This window comes from Malaclemys terrapin, chromosome 13, assembly GCF_027887155.1.
Source record: "Malaclemys terrapin pileata isolate rMalTer1 chromosome 13, rMalTer1.hap1, whole genome shotgun sequence".
NCBI lineage: Eukaryota > Metazoa > Chordata > Testudines > Emydidae > Malaclemys > Malaclemys terrapin.
In genome coordinates this window covers 2,696,458-2,718,243 of record NC_071517.1, presented here as the reverse complement: position 1 = coordinate 2,718,243, position 21,786 = coordinate 2,696,458, and the positions used below count along the sequence as shown (strand labels likewise).

General features: G+C 55.4%; 1 protein-coding gene across 3 annotated transcripts in view; it reads left to right on the top strand.

Moving 5' to 3' along the window:
- The window catches only part of CEP131 (centrosomal protein 131), a 29,444-nt gene extending 12,160 nt beyond the window's left edge, over positions 1 to 17,284 (top strand). Inside the window, exons 11-26 of one of the 3 annotated variants that reach the window (XM_054047879.1) lie at positions 16 to 116; positions 493 to 675; positions 1,162 to 1,353; positions 1,844 to 1,981; positions 2,747 to 2,872; positions 3,214 to 3,330; positions 6,655 to 6,757; positions 8,013 to 8,214; positions 8,721 to 8,828; positions 9,571 to 9,688; positions 10,055 to 10,129; positions 11,527 to 11,669; positions 13,177 to 13,354; positions 13,510 to 13,706; positions 15,388 to 15,448; positions 15,574 to 17,284. In XM_054047879.1, the coding sequence (XP_053903854.1) occupies positions 16 to 116; positions 493 to 675; positions 1,162 to 1,353; positions 1,844 to 1,981; positions 2,747 to 2,872; positions 3,214 to 3,330; positions 6,655 to 6,757; positions 8,013 to 8,214; positions 8,721 to 8,828; positions 9,571 to 9,688; positions 10,055 to 10,129; positions 11,527 to 11,669; positions 13,177 to 13,354; positions 13,510 to 13,706; positions 15,388 to 15,448; positions 15,574 to 15,648 (2,117 nt within the window). In that variant the 3' untranslated portion in view covers positions 15,649 to 17,284. Of the gene's footprint in view, positions 1 to 15; positions 117 to 492; positions 676 to 1,119; positions 1,354 to 1,843; positions 1,982 to 2,746; positions 2,873 to 3,213; positions 3,331 to 6,654; positions 6,758 to 8,012; positions 8,215 to 8,720; positions 8,829 to 9,570; positions 9,689 to 10,054; positions 10,130 to 11,526; positions 11,670 to 13,176; positions 13,355 to 13,509; positions 13,707 to 15,387; positions 15,449 to 15,573 lie in introns of all 3 variants that reach the window. The other 2 variants (XM_054047878.1, XM_054047880.1) reach the window with 2 other exon arrangements.
- The last annotated feature ends 4,502 nt before the right edge of the window (positions 17,285 to 21,786 follow it).

The window sequence follows — 21,786 nt, the reverse complement described above, 5'->3', positions numbered from 1 at the left end:
CTTTGATTCCCACAGATGCAAATTTCCGCGCAGCAGCTGCCGAGCCCGAAGAAATCTCCCCCCCAGGGCCCGGTTCGGGCACTGGACAGGATAACGCGGCAGAGGACAAACCGCAGGTGGGCTCAGCTCTTCTCTTCTTTCCAGTCCCTGGGGCTTTCGAAAGCTCAGGCACTGGGTTTGGCTCCCCCTCCCCTCCCTCCAGACCCTTTCAGTTCAGGGAGGCCCAGCAGGTGCTCAGCCGGCCCAGGGGTCTGTGCTAAAGAGGCTCGCATGAGAGCGTGGAAAATGACCCCACGGCAGGGAAAGCTGGGACTGTGCGTTGGGCCTGTCTCGATTCAAAGGGCTACTGAGCTCCCTGTCCTGCATCAGGCCGCACTGAGCCCCCTGCCTCCTGTGGCTCTTTAAAGCCCGGATTACAAGCTGGGCAGGCCCTGTAAACTATTTTACCATGTGTGGGTTTTCCCTCAATTCCTCCCACCCCTTCTTCCCTAGGATGTGAACTCCAGAGAGCTGGCCAGTGAGGAGCTGCAGACGGTGGTCACTGCGACCAGCAGAGCCCAGTCCAAGGTCACCCTCAATGAGCTTCTGGACACCCTCAAACTGCTGGAGGAGGAGCCGGAGCTGATGCCCCAACCTAAGCTCTACAAGAAAGACAAATATGCCTGGATAGATGGGGTAATGTCAGGGCTCAGGGTTGGATAAGACCATCCCCTAGACAGAGCTGGGCTAGGGCTGCTGTGGGCAAGGAGGTTTCCCTCCCAGGGCCACGCAGTCAGAGACGGGATGCAAAGTTAATGCCCGTGAAATGCCACCATTTCAGACTGTGCCTCTGGGCGTGTCAATCGGGGACAAGGTGGAATTTGGCCTGGCTGGGGAAGTGAAGCATGCATGCCCTGTTCCCCTCCCCCAGGAGCAGCAGGGCCTTGCTAAAACCCTTCTCTCAACCAGGCCAGAATTCCTGCGGACATGGAGTGTGAGCGTGTCCACACGAGGACTGGCCGTTAGGGGGCGATGGAAGAATTCGGTTCCATTGGTGACGGCTGATTTACTCACCCAATGCCGTCCTCCCAAGCAGTCCCCACTCTCTGCTGTGCTATTGCACTGCTCTGCTCCCTGCAGACTGCTGTGTCCATCAATGCGAGACGTCTTCTCCCTGGGCAGGAGGCCGACTCAAACTCCCTGACTGCTGACAACCTGGAGAAGTTTGGAAAGCTGAACCACTGCCCCGGCGTCCCTGGGGACGGGGCTCTGCTCTCCGAAGCCAAACTCCAGAGCATCATCACCTTCCTGGATGAGATGGAGAAGTCGGAGCAGGAGCGGCCCAGATCCGCTGCCTCTGCCACTCAGCAGGAGGTGAGCAGCAGGGCAGTGGGCTAGCCTAGCCCCCGGAACTGTGTTAACTGGGAACTTGCCCTCTGGCTGGTCCGCTCTGAAGCTGCTGTGGAACAGAATGAGATGGGGCCAATGTAACGGAGCCTGAAATGGAGCCGTCGACATCCTCGCTGGGAAAGGGGAAGCCACCGAGGCCTTCGGACCATGTTCCCCTACTCCTTGCTGCTCTCTTGACTCCTACAGAATGCTCTGGGGTGGTGGGGAGTCTCTAAAAGGCTTGGCCTTGGGCAAGTGGGGGGTTGGAGCACAGAAAGGGAATACATCTGCTGTCTCCATTCCAGGAGGTTAGCAAGGGACCTGTCCTGTAGGTGAGGGCTGGGGTTCCAGAGCCCGTTTGAGGGGCCTGACCGTACAGTGGCTGAGTCCCTCCTGCCTCTGGAGACCTGGGGGAGGATGCTGGGGGGAAGAGGGGGGTCTCCTGGTCCGACACTGAGCTGGTTTCCTCTCCCAGGGGCTCTTGTCTGAAGAGGAGGTGGCCCACCTGGAGCAAGCTTCAGCCGTAGCAACAGAGGTCACCAGCTCCATCATGAGGCTGAAACTGGAGGTGGAGGAGAAGAAGCGAGCCATCACCCTGCTGCAGACCGCGCTGGTGTGTAGCCCAGACACCTGTCAGCCTGGGGCGGGACTGAGGGCCGTGGGGCCTGCAGCAGTGGGAACCAGAGCTGGCCCTTCAGGGCTGGCCTGCACTCTCGACCATGTGAGAGGGCAACTGTACCACTCCCTGCACCAAAGGGCGAGCAGTTAGTCATGCTAAATACCCATGGCAAGTTGGGGACAGATCGTCTCCATCATGGTGCCAAGCTAACGTGGAGGGACCAGAAGGATGGATCCTGAGCTGACACGGACTGCGCCATTGGCAGTGGTCTGGGAAAGTCTAGCTCGGGGGCTGGGCAATCCCTTCCCTCCGTGGTGTGCTCACCTCCACTCTCCTTGTCCACAAGATGCCCAGTCGGGTGGGGGCTTCTGAGCCTTCTTCGTACTGCCAAAGTTCCCGACAGTGTCAGTGACCCTAATGGGAGCTGGTTGGGTCCTGGCCATGCTCCTGATGCAGCCTGCAACTCTTCAGGAAAGGGAAGAGCACTAGCATGCCAGGACTGCTGTCTGTCTTGCCCCTGGCCCCACCTGCCCAGTCTGTGCTCTGCTCCCTTTCTCTCCTCCCCACCTCCTCCCACTGGGACCTGGCAGCCCCAGGAGGCTAGAATGGTAGCCCTCAACCCCAGTCAAGCTGAACCTAGTGGGCAGGCACATTCCTGGTCTCTGCCCTTCAGGACTAAAGTGACTGGTTATGCCAGCCCCGGCTCCATGTGGGCAGCTCTCCCTAACGTCCTGTGGTTATTTCCCCTGCGCCTGACAGGCACAGCAGCGGGAACTGACCGTGCGGCACGTCAAAGAGACCGAGAAGGAGCTTGGCCACCAGCTCCAGTTGCAGAGAGAGCAGTACGAGGCTGCTATCCAGAGACACCTGGCCTTCATCGACCAGGTAATCTCCCTTCCCGAGTGGGACGCTTTAGAATCACGAAGCCAGGAGCCCCCTCCTCACACCCCTCCAATGGTCCTTCTTGAAGTGTTGGGAGTCTGCTCCAGTTACAAACTCCTTCTGAAAGCCCTTGTGCCTGGGTGTGTGTGGGGGGACCCTGCTTCCCATTCTCCAGCAAGGGGCTGCCTGGTGGGGAGGGAGCAGGTTCTATACCAGCCTTTCGGAGTAGTTAGCTGGCAGAGCACCCTGTAACTTCCCAAGGACCTGCAGTGGAGTCAGTGCCCATGACGTGGGTGCTGGGTCCCGAGCAGGGTGATCTAACCTTCCCCCACCCTCTCTCTCAGCTGATTGACGATAAGAAGGCTCTGAGTGAGAAGTGCGAGGCTATGGTGGCAGAGCTGAAGCAGGTGGACCAGAAATACACCAAGAAGATTTCCCAAATGCAGGAGCAGCATGAGCTGGTGAGAAGGTGTGGAGGAGGGAGGGATGGGTGCGGGGTGGGAAGTGGAGAGACGAGACTCGCTCTGAGACCATCACAGCAGAGCGCAAGTGAGGCAGAACACTCTGTCCTCTCCAATCTGTGGGCTTTCTTAGGCTGGAGCCATCCAGGTCCTGGCTACCTCTTCTGCTGATGAAAGGGAGAGAGCATGGCTTCCCCCAGGGGGTGGGTCCCAGTCTGAGTCTAGCTGGCAAGCCAGAGGAGCTGTTGGTGTCAGATTGCTGAGGACGGCCTGTTTCCGCACCGAGGCCAGGCTGTGGAGGTGACGCCCCAAGCCCGCTGGGCAGCGCCGGCTGAGGCCTTACTAGGCACCAGAACAAACCTGCCTCTGCAGAAGAATTTCTTACGGTGGCTTTGGATACTGAACAGAGGGGCTTGTTCCCAGGCTGGAAATGCGCAGGGCCTGAGGGTAATGTGGGCTGGGGAACCCTCGGAGGGAGCGATGGCAAAGGGGCTCTGAGAGCTCAGCTTGTCCTGCCGCCCTCCGGCAAACAGTCCATCCTCTGCGGGATGCTGCCTCGTCGTGAGGAACGGTCATCCTGCGTTTCCCTTCGCCCAGGTTTTACCCGTGACTCAGTCGCTGTGCGCTGGTCAGACAGAGCAGCAACCCATCGCCTTGCCTTACTCGGATCTGTTCTCCTCAGCCAGTCTCAGCAGCTCTGAACTGACTCCTTGGCGAGGGTGCCCGACCCTCCCACGCACACTGACTAGGGGCCTGCTGCATCTCCTGCTATTGTGCTCTGAGCCCCCTGCCCGCCCACAGACCAGCCAATGAACCCCAGTCCTGCTGTTTATTTCCTAGCCCTGCATCGAGTGGAGACAGCCATTAGCATCAAACCGTGGCCACTTTGTCACGTGGACGCATAGAAACTAAGTCAAGACCCACCACGCTCGTTTCACTTTGGTTTTTAAGCCAGAGTTTGAGCCCAGACAGGAGGGAAAGGCAAGTGCGCTCGTGCTCCCCAGAGCCTCTGGGTGGCTCGCATCTTGCAGTGGGTGAGCTGGCCCAGCACCTGGTCGAGAGGTGAGGCAGCAATACTTACTGGCGAGAGACTAGCTGGGGACAGTGAGGGGTGGTACAGACCCGGGCTGAGGGCTCCTGCCATGATCTGTCTGCCCCACGTACTCATCTGGCCCCCATGACTGTAGTATCTGGGGTCCTCATGATCTTTAGCGCATTTATCCTCACGTCCCCCTGTGCAGCAGGCCAGGGCTGTTAGCCCCGTGGCACAGAGGGGAGTTGAGCCCCAGAGGGACTGAGGGACTCGCCCAAGGTCACACAGGATGTCTGTGGCAGAGCAGGGAGTTGAACCCAGGCTTCCTAAGTCGCACGCTGATGCCCCAGCCCCGGGGCCATCCTTTGTGTAATGGGTTAAATTCCCTTTCTCGGCTTCTCTAAGGCCAGCCGGGTTGCCAAGCAGTCAGGAGCCCCTTCTCCTTTCCTTGCTAGTCCCGTCGCATGCTGGTCCGCGGAGAGGAATTGAGTTCATGGGACTTTCCTGCCACTCGGCTCTTTTGAGAGCTGCCGGTTTCTGTATTGGCCCCACTGCCTAGCTAGTTAGGCTGCTGCATCTGCTTTCTGAGTCAGGGGGTGAACGAGCAGTTGGTGCTTTCATGTGCCCCCTCCCTTCAGCACTTCCTGCAGCCGGTTAGCAGGAAGCCTAGGTGTGACTTGCACTCCCTCGCCTGTGTGAGCAGGGGCAGCTATGTTCTGGTGCAGGACCAGCTGTGATACTCCTTAGTGCTGTTCCCAGCACTGTCCACATGTTAACTCACCCGCTTGGCTGCATCTTCCTGTCGTCACCACAGTCCCCTGTTGGGTTTCTGCTCCCACCCAGGCTCTCGGACTTTACACGCCTTTGGGTTTCTCCCCAGTCTGGTGCACTCTGGCCCTCTTGTGGGAGGTAAATCTATTCCTGGCTCTCTCTGTGCCATGCACCTCTGTTCCGTGCACTGTCTGCCTGACCTGGAGCTGCTGCTGTCTCTGAGCACCTACAGGTGAAAGCATCAAGATGGTAATAGGCAAACCCCTGCCCGGGGCAGGGAGGATGTGGAGGATTTCACAGCTCGACACAGAGGGTTGGTCATTGACAATAACAGCCAGAACCACACTGCCTCCCTGCACTGGTTACTGGGCTCAGGGGCTGAGTCTGAGCCATCATTCTCTTCCTCTTCTGACTTTGCTGCTGTGCAATTCGCTGTCTCCTCTCCCTAGAGGGGGTCACGCTGTCAGAGAGAGCCACAGCCCCTTTAGAATGGCCCCCACCCTCCTTCCTTCCAAACAGAGTCCAGGTGATACAGCTGTCCTACGGTTCGGTAGTGTTTTGCATCCGAAAGGATTCAGGGCTCTTTGTAGCCTGTGCAAACATGGAGCACTGCATTCCAGCCAGCAATTAGAGAATGCTGTATTCAACTGAAACCTCCATGGAAACTTATTAATGCCAAGTGTTAATGATTTACATTTGACTGGGCAGGACGCTGGAGCTGGCTCTCCCAAACAAGCGCCCTAGAGAAGAACGGTAAGAGCAGTAGGCCCTGGAGTGTCCAGCATCACGTGTGCCCATGGAATCGGAAGCAGTTGGCAAAGCAGTAATGTCTAAGGAAGGAGTGACATGCTAATATCTGCCCTGGGCACAGCCTGCTGCAGGAAGGCCAGAAAACATCCTCTTTAGCAGAGCTGTGTGGCATTGTAAAGCTTGTGTAGATTCAACTGTGACGTTGCAAGATCCTGTGAATGGTGCATCTGTCTGTCCTCCTATAGCCCCCGTGCTTCCGTCCTGAATCGGGGCTTGCGGGGTTGGAAAATCAAGTACTCATAGATTCCCCAACAGAACACAGCACTCCGTACACGCTAATCCAGGCAGGTAACTGCATGTGCGCATGGATGTGCATATGTGCCTCTCTGTGTCCTCAGATAGGCACCATCAGCCTGGATTCGCCCTAAACCAGGTTTCCAGCTGGGGCTCTCATTTGTTTGCTACTTTCAGCAGATGCATTTCCAAGGGCTTCCTACTACAACAGGTAACTCCGCTGCTACTGTTCGCTGAGCTCCGCAGGGCTCTCTGGCCCCCTCCAAGGAGAGGGGTAAAGGCACTGGGACAGTGTGTCTTTGCCTAGCTGTGGGGTGCACGCTTGGGCTGCGGCTGTTCAGATTGCCCATGCATAGCAAAGGTCATTGGCTCTTGCCTGGTGCTAGGGACTTTCCTCTCAATGGGAAAACTGCATTTGTAAGGAGTTTTATTGCCTTCCATCTTGTCCCTGAAGTTTGATATTTGGTTCCCAACAGGAGATCAAGAAACTCAAGGAGCTGATGAGTGCAACTGAGAAAATCCGCCGGGAGAAATGGATCGATGAGAAAACCAAGAAGATCAAAGAAATCACTGTGAAAGGTACAGAAGGGTCCTCTCGCTGCAGAGATGTGAAAGCCAGTGTGCGCCTGTCCCTACCCCCCACATGCACACAGCGGGCGTCCCACCCATGAGGAGCTGCTGACACCTCATTGCAGATTCCACATGTCAGGGCTATTCTGCTTGTGCATTTCCTGCTCTGCTGATGGTCCAGTGCGAGCAGGAGATTCGGCTGCAGCTTCCTTGCCTGGGGCCGTAACGCGCTGTGCTGACGTCCCAGCTCGCTGTTGCTAGGAGGGTTGTGAGGTACTGGGCTGAGAGCAGGCTCTTCTGAGGAGCCAAGATCCTGCTTTCGGACACATGCCCCTGAACAGTAACTTAAATCAACAAGCGAGGTGGGGAGGGTCAGGAATTGCCCATGGCGCGTTTCCATGTCCTGGCCCTGACTTGGAGGCTGCCCCGCCTTTGTGCTTTTTTTTGTCCTCTCCCTTTTGAAGTTCAGCTCACAGTAGCAGTGACGGTTCCCTGCTGGTTTTGTCCTTTATGCCAGTTGCCAAGCACCGAGTAGTCACAGCAGACGGAGCATTAGCAGCTGGAGAAGGGAACGCCCTGTTAGCTCATTCAGCCCATTGTCCTAGGAGCCAGTGCAGGATCCTTCCTTACTGCGCTTTCTGGGTCCTTTGTCCTTCCTGTTGTCGGCTCCCTCTTCCCGCCCCAGGCTGGGTTTTGGCCGGAGCTCACAATAAAGTGACTGGTTCATGCTCTTCTTGGACTTTAAGTTTCTTGAGCTGAGGACTTTGACTTCTGTACAGGGCTCAGCAAGTTTCCTCCCCCGCCCATAAGTAATGCTGCATGCGATGCGACGCCGGTCGCTGTCCCTCACAGTTTACACTGTAGCAGGCTGCGGCGAAGCCCAGAAGAAGGGTTAGCTTTGAGTTAGGGATAGCAGAGTGTTTTATTTAGTTCCCTGCAGGCATGGTGGAAGGACTCAAGGCTTGCCCCATCAATGTTATGGGGTATTCAGTCCTGAAGCTGGAAAGCTTGGGTAGCCCCCCCTTCCCTCCCACTCCTTTAGCTGCCTGTCCTATCTCCAGGCCATGACTTGGTGAGAGCTAACCACTGGCAGAGCCATGACTCACCTTCCAAGGACATTGGTCTGAGATCGGGTGTGAGTATGTTACACTCTGAGAGCCCCATTCACCCAGGCTGTGTGGATGATGCCTCTGTCCTTCCCCATGAGTATCCCCAGCTAAGTGTCTTTTCCCTTCCCCTCCCCGCCCCCTGCCTCGACCCCCAGGGCTGGAGCCTGAGATCCAGAAGCTAATCGCCAAACACAAGCAGGAAATCAAGAAGCTGAAGACGCTGCACGAGGCAGAGCTGCTTCAGTCGGACGAACGGGCAGCCCAGCGCTACATCCGCCAGACGGAGGAGCTGAGGGAGCTCCTGGAGCGGGAGAAGGAGGAGCAGGGCCAGCGGGAGAGGGAGCTGGCCAGGCAGCGGTACGTAGGGACCCAGAGGGAGGGCTGGAGTTTCACACCGGATCCTTCCCATCTGCTTCTGTCCCGTGCGGGAGTCAGAGGGGTGGGGGGAGATAATCATCCCTAGGCTGGATGGCCAGCTGCAGCTTTGGCTCAAGCCTTCATGTGTCCCACCCACTGGGATAAACTAGCACCCGTTGGCCAGACCGTTCCAGCGCCCCGGCCTGAGAGGAGCTGCCCATATCCCCCGTTAGCCTGCGGCCTGCTGGTGGATCTCAGCTGCAGAAGTTCCTTCCCCATGGGGACAGCCACCCCCATCTGCCTCAACTGAGAGGCGCGGGCAGCTAGCAGGGAATGAATGCTTCCCGCGAAGCTAGAGCGGCGTAACAGGGCTGGGGCATTGCAGGGGGAGGAGAGGCAAGCGGCTCTGCAGAGCTGAGTCCCACTAATCCACTCGTAACCCCAGAGGGACAGCATTGGGAGGGCAGGCGAGTTCCCTGAGCGGAGCGGTCCTTCCCCCATGGCAGGTACGAGAAGCACCTGGAGCAGGAGGAGCAGGCACTCCAGCAGCAGCGCCGCAGGCTCTACAGCGAGGTCGCTGAGGAGAAGGAGCGGCTCAGTCAGCAAGCAGCCAGGTGAGAGCAGCCCGGTGCAGAGATGGGTCTGTGCTCAGCCTAGAGCGTGGGAATCGGGCTCTCCCTCACGCCACCCAGCTCGTCTGGGCTGTCTGAGGCAAATGCCCATGCCAGGCTGTTACCAGCCCCCTGGTGGAACCGGGCTTCTCGGGCTCTTCCCTGATCAAGGGACTGGCTAAAACCATATTGTTAGTCCAGCAAGAGTGCGAACCTTTAGGCCAAATCCTGTCTCCACCGGCCCCCATGGCTCTCAGGGGCTGCTGTTCCCACTGGCGTCACGCCTGGCTTTGGCGGACCCTGTGCCGTGGGGTGCAGTCTCTCCATGCGGTCGCAAGCACGCTGCAGGAAAGGGCTGGGAGAACAGCTCTGATCCTGGCTGGTGGGGCTTGGAGGAGAGGTCAGCTGTGAGGTTCTTCTCACTGCGCTCCCCAGCGAGCGGAGATGGCCGGTTCCTGCTCCCCGGGTTTGTGGAAGCAGAATGGCTTTGTTTCCTATGTGGAATGGGGTGGGAGCCGACGGCCCAGTCTGGCTGCACTGAGGGACAAGCATTGCTGGGCCTAGGGATAGCAGAGCTGGCTTTTTACTGGGGAGGCTGTGCTGCAAGTGCTGGAGGGGCCAGGGTGGGCCACAGACGCCTGGTGAGAGTCCTGCTGAGTCCAGTAGGGCTGCCAGCTCGCTGGGCCATGGGTTGGCGAGGGGCATTGTGACAGTGAACTGACAATGCTGACCCTGTGTCCGACAGGCAGAGAGCGGAGCTGGAGGAGCTGAGGCGGCAGCTGGAGGAGAACGGCTCCATAGTCACCAAGGCGCTGAAGGAGGAGTACGAAAAGGGGAAGGAGGAGCAGGAGAGGCGGCACCAGGTCTGCCCCACACCCCAGCCCATGCGTGTGGTCTCCTGGCTCTAGCCCTGGGTGATAGAATAGCCCCGTGGGTGCCCTGAGGGTGGCCTCGTGAGCAGATTAAAGTCAGCTGCACCCCACACTCCTGTCAGCCATGGGGCGCAGAATGGACACCCACATTCCTGCATTGGGTGCAGCTCGCCGAGCTGGTCGAAGCCCCCTCTCAGCAGTGTGGACACCTTTCCTCCGGATGTGCTGGGTGAAGCAGACTGCCCCCCTGGAGCAGGGGCTGGGCCTCGCCTGCGGAAGGCCTGGGGCATTCTGGCTGGCCAATGGTGCGTGGCGCTCCCTTGAGCAGGTTTCTCACCCTACTGTTCCCTCCTGCAGGCGGAGGTAAAGGTGCTGAAGGACAGGCTGGAGATTGAGAAGCAGGCGTGGGAGGCCAACTACATGAAGAAGGAGGTAACGGCACACTTGGCTGCGAATGTGGCTGTTCTATGAATTTAGATGGAATATGCGGGCCCAAAGAATCGGTGTTAACATGACCCAGCCACTGTCCAGCATTAAACGGTGCCAGTCTGGGGGCTGGTACCCGGAGACCTGAGCCCGTTTAGCACCATGGCAACACGCCGTCGAACAGCCTTTTCACCTGTTAGTAACGGTACAGAAAAGAAGGAAAACCAGTGAGAGCCTTTGGGATAGAAAGGGTTGAGTAAAGCTTTCAGTCTGACAACAGCCCTTGTTCCCTTTCCCTTTAGCTGGAGAGAGGTTTTACAGAGACCCCCCTTGTCCGACCATCTCTTCGATGGGGTTAAGACGGTAATAACGGTCTTTGGGAAAAGGGATAACTTTAGTTGAGGGGAGCTGGAGCTGGCGCTGCTGGTAAAGTCCCATCCCGTTTCCTAGAGGACAAAACAAGACAAAGACCCACAAAAGGGGAGAGAGAAGAACAGCGATGAGAGAAAATGCAGCTTCAATCTCTGGTGTTAACTCTCACTTGCATCCTCGCTGCTGGGAAACCCCAGGCCCAGCCCACGATCTGATCAGCCACCCTGAGACCTGGCAAACTTGTACCAGCGACGGGCTGTTTAGGACCTTGCATTTTGCTGCCTTTCTGGTCACAGGCTCGCAGCACTGTTGCAAAATATACTGTTGTGGCTGGCTAAGCCAGACACTTCTCAGACAGAAGGGAAAAGAAGGGAGATAGCCAAGAGAAAAATAAAGTGGGGAAGACGGCACCAGGTGGGGGGAGAAGTGCGACAGTCTCACATCCCAGGTAGTGGTCAGGACTCAGCTGGAGCCAATGGAGATGATGATGTCACCTGAGCGCCCCCCTCTCTATCCTGGTCTGCTCAGGAGCTCTCTCAGGATTAGGAAGAAAAAAGTCCAGGGTCCCAGGAGATGGCGGGGGGGTGGTAACTCCAATGGCAAAGCTAATGCCTTCCCCTTCTTTCATTCAGCCAGCGCTGTAGTAGCCCTCAACCCCAAGTCACTTCTGGGGGACCTCAAAAAGAAGTGATGGGTGGGGAAGCCCATCCTCTCCTTCTGTTGGCCTGATTTCCAACGCACCAAGGTGGTGCATGATTTTAACGCAATCCTTGAGGTGTAGCAGGAAGCCTTTTGGTTTGGACTGATTGTCTGTCTGTCTCTTCCTGTTGCACCCCGTCAGCGTTTGTTGTCTTGGTTATTGTGACACTGTATGAACTTTCAGTCACTTCTCACAGTTGAGCTCACAGTTAGGGTAAATGTGTAGGCCCAGTTATCACATCAGCTCCTCGCTGAAGCTGCTGTCCCCTACCCCAGTCCGCATTGTAATTGGATCTCCTGCCACCTGACCCCATGTCTGACTCTCTCCCCAGGAGGCCTGGCTGCTCTCCCGGGAGCGGGAGCTGAAGGAGGAGGTGAGGAAAGAGAGGGACAAAGAGATCGAGCTGGTCATCCAGCGCCTGGAGGCCGACATGTCGTCTACCAAGGAAGAGTGCGAGAGGGTGGCAGAAAACAGGTAGGAAGGGGCCAGGTGGCCACAGTGACGTACTGAGCCTGTATGAGTGAGCCCTGGTGCTTCTAGGCCTCCAATCCAGTCATCTGGCATCTCTGTAGCTGGGCCCACCTCTCCATGCCAAGAACACGCTAACCGGAGTGTGGGAGGGTGCCCCAGGCTCCATACCTCAGTGGAGGAAAGCAGGGGTTCAGTGAGTTGGGGGGCTCTGGAGCGCCCTGACCCAGGAATTAAGGCGCACAGTAGTAAGCAATGAAAATAAGCGCTCTGGTACTCGTATTTGGAGAACGGCTTCACTTACGCTTCTTTGTAAAGGCCTGGCTTTTCTGAACTCAGCCTGAAATTGTGTGCCTGATTTGTGGATGCACTTATGAGTGCTTGCATCACCGGCTGATACGCATCTAATGATTTGTGTGTGTCAAAGCCCAGTTTGCACCTCCGCAACCTTGCGCACCCAGTTAGGCACACAGTTGTGTGTGCAGTTTGAACACTACGTTACAGAAGCAGCTTTTCCTCTCCTGGAATTGACACCTCCTCATCCATTATTGGGAGTGGACTACATCCACCCTGATTGAATTGGCCCTGTCAACACTGGTTCTCCACTTGCGAAGTAACTCCCTGCTCTCCATGTGTCAGTGCATAATGCCTGCATCTGTAACTTTCACTCTATGCATCCGAAGAAGTGAGGTTTTTACCCACGAAAGCCTATGCCCAAATAAATCTGTTAGTCTTTAAGGTGCCACAGACTCCTTGTTGAGTCTGAACACTGTTAATTTTGGAGCGAAGAGGTAGCATGTATGAAGGTTTGCACCATTGAGTGCTGAATGGCGAAGCAGATGCTTCCCCACTGAAAACCTTTAGAGGCACCCATCCCCGCCCATGGCTGGGAAGGGGTTAAATAAGCCAGGAGGGATCTTCCATAGCCGTTGGGCAGGCCTCCTTTATGCAGGCCCAGTGGTTCCCACAATGCCATGCTGGTGACTGAGGAGGCCACCTATGGGAGTGAAAGCTGTCTTGTTTGATCTCCTTCTCAGAGCTCTGACACTGCTTCCCTCCCCCGTAACCTGACTCCCTTTAGGGCCTTATTTACCCAGCATCCTTGCCTGCCCCTATACCCTCAAACCATGGGACATTCTGTGTAGTTTAAAGGTGGGAAATGGAAAACCGATGAAGGGAAAGGTTTTTCCACCCAGTGTGTGGTTAGCCTGTGGAACCCACTGCCACAGGCCGTGAAGGCCAATAATCGAACAAGATTCCAAAAGGGATGGAACATTTCTGTGGACAAGAACAACATCCAGAGTTACAGAATTACATCTTTGGGGCAGGGATACGAAACCATCTGCCTAAGGGTGTAAGCCGATTTCTAACCATCAGAGGCCAGGCTGAGACCCAATGTGGGGTAAGATTATCCCGGGTCTACTGCTGTGGGGCTCTTACACCAGGGGTGGGAAACGGGGCTAGATGGGCCTGGGCTCTGATCCAGGCCGGCTGTTCCTGTGTTTTCCCCCAGGATAAAGAGGGTCCGAGACAAGTACGAAGCGGAGCTGCAGGAGCTGGAGAGGTCTGAGCGGAAGCTGCAGGAGCGCTGCAACGAGCTGAAGGGGCGGCTGGCTGAGCGGGAAGGCGAGAACATGCACCTGCAGGGCCTCGTGAAGCACAAGGAGCAGGAGGTGGAAGACATCAGGAAGGTGGGTGAGGGGCAGGCTGTGCACTGGGACTGGGCAGGAGCTCTGCTGCCCAGGTGTGTGGGATGCTCTCCTGTGAGCTCCCCTTCGCGTAGCACTGAGCTCCACCTGGATGCTCCGTGCCCATCAGAGCACCTGACTTCTCCTGTCCCCCGCAGGTGAAGGACCAGCTGGCCAAGGAGAGGAGCAGCCTGTCGGAGGTGATTCGCCAGGAGTTTGCGCACAGGCTGGTAGGGACAGAGGAGGAGAACAAGCGGCTGAAGGCAGAGATGTCGGAGATGCGAGCCCGCCAGCGCCTGGAGCTAGACAGGATAGCCCGGGACAAGGAGGAAGAGCTGGAGGAGGTTCATAAGAGGTGAGGGCTGAGCTCCCGCTCCGTGGGGCTTGGGCTCCGCGATTGCAAGACTGGGGCTTGGGGGCAGTCGAGCCCCACAGCCTGTCACCTATGCAAAACCGACCCATGTCACATGGGGTCCTAGCACTGCATTTTCTAACACATGCCTGCCTGCGTGGAGCCATGGGTCACCCTAGCTACCTGCCTGTGGTTTCTGCTGCTCTGCGCTGATCCCTCTGGGCCCAGTAGCAGCCCTGTGGCACCAGACCTACGGGCCTCTCCCTGGAGAGCCACCGGAGCTGCTCCTTTGCTGGCTCAGCTAGGGGGGCCTTCAGCGGCTCTAGCTGGTCTGGTGGTGTAGATACTCCTGCCGGGAGAGGGCAGAGGAGTGCAGACATGTGCGCAGACATGCCGCCGCTCGTTGTGACTATCCAAAAGCAACTGGGTTATGCCTGGCCTACGATCGGCTCCTGTCAGGTGCTGCCGTGGAGATAGCCAGGCCGTCCCCGCGGCAGACCTGGCTCTGTAGACCTAGCGTGCCAAAGATGGCAAACAGCAGCACTGAGAGTCTGGCCGGAAAGGTAGAGAAGAGCAGATCGGGAGCTGATCCCGCTGTCAGGGAAGGCGGGGAATTCTGGCGCAGAGCCCTCAGCTGGGGGGAGGGAAGGAGGAGGGGGAGACTGCACCATCAGGCCAGGTTGGAGGGGGACGGGATGTTTCCTGGCAGGCAAAGCTGGGGCGAGGGGTTCTTGATCAGCAGCGTCGGGTGAAGCACTACAGTGACGTGAACTCCTGGGGCTGGCGGCGGGCATCGTCCTTCCTGCTGTGTGGTTTTAAGTGCGCTCAGGACTCGGCAGGTACCTGGGGAGGAGTGGGCCCTGGGTGCGGTGTGCTGGTGTCTGCACACAGGCTGTGTGACTGCTCCAGTCTCCGAGTGTCCCCTCCTCCCCACCGCCTGGGCCCATCTCTGCCTCCCGTGTTCTTGACGAGGGAGCATGCTCTTGTGGTAAGCCACAAGGCTGAGTCAGGAGATCTGGGAGCAGCTACCTGCTCTGACACTAATATGCTTTGTGGCTCGGGGGTGAGACACTTCCCCTCTCAGCCTGCCAACTTCCCCACCGTGCATCCAACAGAGAGAGCATCGGTGACCTCCCTGCAGGGCCGACGGTTGCTGCAGAGACCAGCATGCTGTGCCTGAGGTGACAAGTCCAGCTCTTTCTGCTACATACAATCGCTGGGAAAGGTCACCCCAAGTTGGCACTAGGAAGACCGGTGCCAAGGGCATTGCTGAAGCCGAAAGGGCTGTGATAGGCTGCTGGCAAAGCGGCAGAGGAGTGCGGCTAGCACCTGAGAGTCTGGAAAGGAAAGGCAGTATTTAGGGTTCAAGTCATCTCAATGCATTTTGGGTAATTTCAGCGCAGCGAGGTCGCTACCTCTCCTCGGCATTGGTAACTTGATCCAGGCCCCCAAATTGCTTCATGTCATAACAGGGAGCAAGGGTTTTATTAACGTCTGATCCCCGACACCCCCTCATCAGCACAACAGGCTCGATGAGTGTGTGCAGGGGCACGTGAGTCCCAGGAGAGGAGAGGGACCATTGTCACCTCGCCAGCGCCTGTCGCTGGCCGCTGCTGTGCTGAATCCCAGCCATGTGTCAGGTGTTCAGCCCGGCCGTGGGCGTGTCTCCCTTGTCTCCGTGCAGAGTGAAGATGGCCATTGTGAAGAAAGAGGAGACGGTGAATGTTCTTCGGAAACAGTACGAAGTAAGTGTCGCTGCGGGCAGGGGCCCTGATGCTGGGGCAGGGTCTCTGGCACCGGTTCTGTCCCTCCTTGTGCCCCTCTGCCATGTGTCTAACCTCGGCTCCCTCTCCTGTCTTGTGTGCTCCAGGCAGCTGTGAAGCGGGCAGACCACCTGGAAGCCCTGCTAGAGCAACAGCGAAAACAGCTGCTGGCTACTAACTAGCAACCAGGGCGCCGTCCCCCTCCCGCAGTACGGCAGGAACAGGGGCTCCCGTTGCCCAGGAAGTTGCTCTGTGGTCGCGGGGCTGGAAGTGGAGTCTCCCCCTCCTCCTGTGCTGTTCTCTTTTTACAACTTCCGTTACTTGTGCCTCAGCCCGACCCCTTGCTGGAGAGGACTCCCAGTGCTCAGGCTTTTGTGTGGTATTTTAACAGTAAACTGCGTGCGTGTTTCTAAAATCCGATCTGTGGTTGCTGGGGGGATGGGCAGGTGCTGTGCAGTTGCTGAAAGAGCAAACGTTTGACCCCTTTACTGAGTAGCATCTGGGTATGCACTAGAGCATGCCCTCCCGCCCTTCATCATGCCCTGGCCTCCCCCTAACACCTGCTGCTGCTGGTCCCCGGGTTTTTCTCTTGGTCAGATGCAAGGGATTAGTGTGATCCAGACACTCTGGCTGCCCGCGGTGAATGAGGACTCGTCCCCACTTGCAGCAAAGGGCTAGAGGGATGGAGCAGAGCGTTTAGTGGGAAATGCACCTTCACTGCTTCCTGCCAGCACAGCTGAGCCAGCCCTCAGCCCCCTCTACTCTCCTTACGCGCACACGCCGAGCCGGACGGTGGCTTCCATTCCCCGTTCACCGTACGCTTCTGGGTGTGGCCGACATCGGTAAACGGCTGTACTGAGCCCATGGCAATGGGGTGAGCGAGCTGTCGCTGTCCCACGGGTGATCAGCAGAAGCCCTGGGTTACATGTCTCTGGTCAGGGCTGTGCTCTCCAGCCTGGCGATCCTGCTGGCTGGTACACAGAACACGCAGCCCGCCCCGCCATCAGTGCCAGGTTAACACTAGCATTTTAACTGCATCAGTCAGGAAATCCCGAGCTAAGGTTCCCACTGGTTCAGGCTGCTCCTCCTTGGCGACTCACTCACCTCAGGCCTGGTGCTAGGTGATCAGCCCGTACAGTCACGCTCCGTGCCATGCGCAGAAGGTGCTTCAAGCCCGGCCTTCTCTGTAACTGGGGTAGACCCTGGGCGTCGGCTGCGCTCCTGCCAGCGGCGAGGCAGCACAACAGAAGCTATCTTGTGCCAAGGGAGCGGAATTCAGTCCCCAGGCTTCAGTCCACCACCTGCCACTAGCACTGACACCCTTTAATAACGGGGGGCCTGTTGCATAAATACGCTACCAAGGTAACCGGGAATCAGAAGCTAGGTACCTCTGCTTCAGCATGTCAGGCCACAAGGCTGAGTCCGGGGTCTCTTCACCCGTCTCCATTCATTCCAGCACCTCTCCCCCAGGCTCCTGTCTGCAGCAGTGGGAAAGCAGAGGGATCGGCCACCATTACGGCTAACGGTGCCAGGATCTGCCAAGACAGCGGGCTGGGCTCTGAGCAATGTTTGCTGGGCCCTCACAGCATTGCTGCTTCCTGTGAGGAGGGATTCTCATTGTTCCACTAGAACCTCCGAGGTCCGAGCACCTCGGGAGTTGAGGCTGTTCGTCACTCAGAGCGAAACATTGTGGTGGTTCTTTCAAAAGTTTACAACTGAACATTGACTTAATACAGCTTTGAAACTTTATTACGCAGAAGAAAAATGCTGCATGTAACCATCTTAACTTAAACGAAACAAGCACAGAAAGTTTCTTTACCTTCTCAAATCTTTTTTTAAACTTTCCCTTTTCTTAGTAGTTTACATATAACACAGTACAGGCGAGTCTCATCTTATGCTGGGGTTACTTTCTGCTGTCAGCGCGTAAAGCGAAAATCACGTATAGTCAAAATTACATTGAGTGTAATGGCGGGCAGAATCGCCCGTACTACAGGTACAGTATTTCAATTGTTATTTTTCTCTTTTTTGTTGTTGTTGAATTTGCGCATGTTAAATGTGCGTAAGATGAGACTTGCCTGTACAGCCCTGTATTTGATTGATTGATTGATTGATTGATTGATTTGGTCACTGCTGCTGCCTGATTGTGCACGTCCGGTTCCAAAGGAGATGTGTGACTGACTGGTCAGTTCGTAACCCTGGTGCTCATAATTGTGAGGTTCTACTGTTCCTGCTCTTCTCAGAAGCAAGGCTCCCTGGGATGCCGCTCAGTCTTCCCCATGGCCGGGATCCTGCTGAGAGAGACCCATTGTGTGGACTGTTACAGAGCATTGGCGCGTGCCTGCAGGCATGTGTTGACTGGCACTTGCTCTGGGGCCTCCCAGGACTAGGATGGGGTTTTCACCCCCTTTTCTTACCTCTTATTTGTGCTCTGCTGACTAAGGGAGTCCTGCCCATGGCCCACTTGAGAACTGTTGGCACCTACCCCTGAGCTGGTTACCACCATCCAAGCGTTGCCAGTGCTGGGAGCAGGGCGTGATCTGCGGGAGGAGCAGGGAACTGGTTAACAGCAGACCTCAGTCCACTCGCTGTCGCTTCTCCTCGCTGTATCTCAGTTTCTCCATCTGTAGAGTACGGATGATCCCATCTTGTAAAGCGCATTGGGATCCTGAGGTGACAGGTGCAGTCCATGTGCTCCCTGTCACTCCTGCCCCGAGAGGCCGACATGACATTTCCTGGGGCTTTCGCCAGCCAGCCAGGGATTGCATGGTCTCACTCTGTCTGCAGATCCCTGTCGGGGGAGGGAGGGTGAAAGCTCCAGGAAATGTCCTACTTCAGCCTCGGGTCTGTTTCCTCTCTGGGCAGGAGTTCCCCATCCAGCTCACCATGGTTCTCCGGCTGCGTGGCCAGCAGGTGCATCCTGTGTTTCCTGCCTAGGGAAACGGACCATTGTGCCTAGGCTGAGCTGAGGTTTTTCTTTCATCCAGGCCAGCTAGTGTGAGGCGCTGCTGCTGGGTTAATTCACTGGTGGCCTTGGGCTGCTTCTCTGGTGTCTGTTCCAGGAAGGTGCTGAGATAATGGGGGAGGGAAGACAAGGAGGAGCTCCCTGAAGTAACTTCCCTGCCTTTACTTCTCTTAGCTCAATGGGGACTCTGCTCCTGGATCTGCCACGACAGGGAAGCTGAGGCCCAATCCTGCATGGTGCTGGATGTCCTCAGAAGGCAGTGGGAATGGAGGGTGCTGAGCATTCCCAGGAGGGGAGCCTGATCATGGAGGGGACAGGGTCGCCCCCAAGTTGACAACAGCGGGCTCTACTCCCCCTGAAATGGATCTTTACTGGCTCCCAGTGGAGCAGATTACTGTCATACCAGTGAGAAAGGTCCACAGTCATTGTCTTCAGTACACAGCAGTTTATTGAGAAGGAATTACAAAAGTGGTAAGGGGTTATATTAAGCACATAACTCCTATGTTAGACATTTAAGAGCTATACATTAAGAGAGATGCATTCCTCTTAACGACTGTCTCTCTCACAAACATACACAAACAGGCCCTGCGCTAGCCTCACACAGTTCCTGCTTGGCAAACAGCGAAGGGGGCTACCAATTTTATAGACGGCTTCTTCTCTGCTGGTCTGTTCTTCTCAGCCCTCTGGTCTGCCTTGGGTTCCCTCGAGGCCAGGTCTTGTGCCTTGAGACCCCTCTGGTCACAGTCCTACGTGAGCCCACGAAGCAGAGGTTTGGCTATTCTGTCGGGCAGTGTTGCTTCTTCAAGAGTCAAGTAAGGAATCCCAACCCCAGTAATGTACTTTGCTTGGTGCTCATACTCGTTTTCCTCAAAGGAGTCACATGTCTTACAAGTGTCCCCAGGGGGTGTGTGGTTACTAATGTGATCTGATTTGGGGGGGAGGGATAGCTCAGTGGTTTGAGCATTGGCCTGCTAAACCCAGGGTTATGAGTTCAATCCTTGAGGGGGCCACTTAGGGATCTGGGGCAAAATCAGTACTTGGTACTGCTAGTGAAGGCAGGGGGCTGGACTCAGTGACCTTTCAGGGTCCGTTCTATGAGATAGGTCTATCTCCATATATTTTTTAAGGGTCTGGGTCGTGGTATCGAACGAAGATTACCCCACGTTTACTCACTCATCAGTCATTCACTCTGGCTGTCCTTGCTGTAAGGTCACTACAATTAGATCGACCTGTGCTCCATGCTGGAACTTTATACATGTGATATTTACTTTTGCATGGGCCCATATTTGCCGGCCAATAGGTTCAATATCAATCGTACACGCAGACTTCGCCAGTCCTTTATCAAATCTGCTTCTGCTCAAAGGGACCCTGCTCCCAGGATCCTTTGCAGCCCTTCAGCCATGTTTGTCACGTCAAGTTGTGCTCACACCATTCCTTCAGCACGGCCACACCAATCTGGCACCATCCCAACAGCCCCCCATTCGATATTCAATTACCAAAGAGAATTGTAATATCGCATCAATCAGACCTGCAATTTGTACGCTACTATTAGATCCTGTGTCTCCTTTTCTGGTTTCTATAAAACTTAAAGCATTATCTTGCCATAATCAGTAACATAAGCCAACAACTCAATCTTATAAATTTTCCGCAAAGCTTGTATTTCCTTGTATTGCTTACACATCTGATATCCCCAACAGAAACACACAAGGAATAATACGGCAGTTCCAGAAATCCAAAATAACATTGCCCATTCAACTCCATTCCATGTTGTGACTTGACATACAACATCGTACCAAGCACACATTTGAGATCTTATTTTTTCTACAGCCTTTTCAACAATTTTATACTTTCGAGCAAGCATACCTTTTACAGATATTATCAGTCTAGTGACCGTTCTATTTGGTCCAGTGTGCCTTGATGAGTTTGTATCTCCATATCCCAATCTGTATCATTCCACTCCCCCTCCCTCAAATTTGGCGATGTTAATCTAGGGTGAGGTTTTAGTCATCTGAGGGTGCCACTGATATTGTTCGTACTGGAAATGAGTTATATCTCCATGAGTACACCACATCCCTTGGTTCATAAACCAGGTTTGGTTGGTTGGTTGTTACATTACCCTTTTCCTTTTGATACCAACATATATCTTGGTTTATTTCATATAATCCCTACCAACCATTTTTCCACTGTAAATTCATGGTGAGATTACCTCCTTTCCATTCCAAATTCCAATTTCCTTCACACCCATTCAGGTCTCTGTTTTCTAGGTGGGAGTAGGAATTCAGGAGTCCTCCTAGCTCGACCTGTCATTCACTCAAAAGGCGGGTACTTACTTCCAGCGTGTCCCAAGGCACTCATGGTCATCAGGAATGTGGGTAAAGCAGTTTCCTAATCTCAGCCTTGTGTTTGAATGTGCTTGGTCAAGGCTCTATTCTTCCTTCCCACTTTTCCTGCACTCTGGGTGTGGTAGACTAGCTGCCATTTCTGTTTGATTCCCATCATTAATAAGAATGCTTTTACCATGGTCCCAAGATAGTACCTAAGTATTCAACGTCTTGTACCAGCAGTGCCTTGTCCCATGGTAATTTAAAGCCTGTTTTCTCCGCTATTCCCAGGACCAGTTTAGTTCGATGTTTACACTCCTCCTGGGAAACGGCTGTTATCAGGATGTTATCCACATCAGAAGTAACCCCCGGATTATCCAAATCAGGGAGTTGATCCCACTTCCTTGTCGCATGTGCTATATAGCTGGAGCATCATGGTAACCCGCGGGGACACGTTGAAATGTGAGCTGTTTGTTCTGGAATGTACAAGCAAATCGAGGCTGACTCTCAGGGGCTAATGGAATGGCAAAGAACCAGCACTATCCAATACAGAGAACCGGTTAGCAGCTGCAGCTATTCCCACCAGTGTAGCTGGGAGCTTAGCTGCTATTAGTGCCATCGGGACGATAGCCGCATTGATTTTTCTATACTCAAGTGTGAGGCACCACCTTCCGTCCGCTTTCCGCACAGGCCAGAGTGGAGAATTGCATGGACTTCGGCACTCCACCACCACTTCTTGTTCCTTTCAATCCTGTAGCCGTTCTATATGTGGAACAGCTTCGGCAGGATAGGAATATCGAGGAACCGGTTTTACAAATGTTCCTACAATTTCCACTGCTGCTTGTATGCCCCCAATTCGGATTTCTTCTTGGCCCACACCATAGGGAACTCTTGTGTCCAGTCATGATCTGGTAGCACCACAGCTGCAGTGGCTTTGCAAGCTCCTTTCCTCTATCCTCCTGAAATCACCTGCTCGCTCATAATCCGTCTCCCCTTTCCACAGCCAACCTCCTGCCAGATCAATTATCCATTTCTCC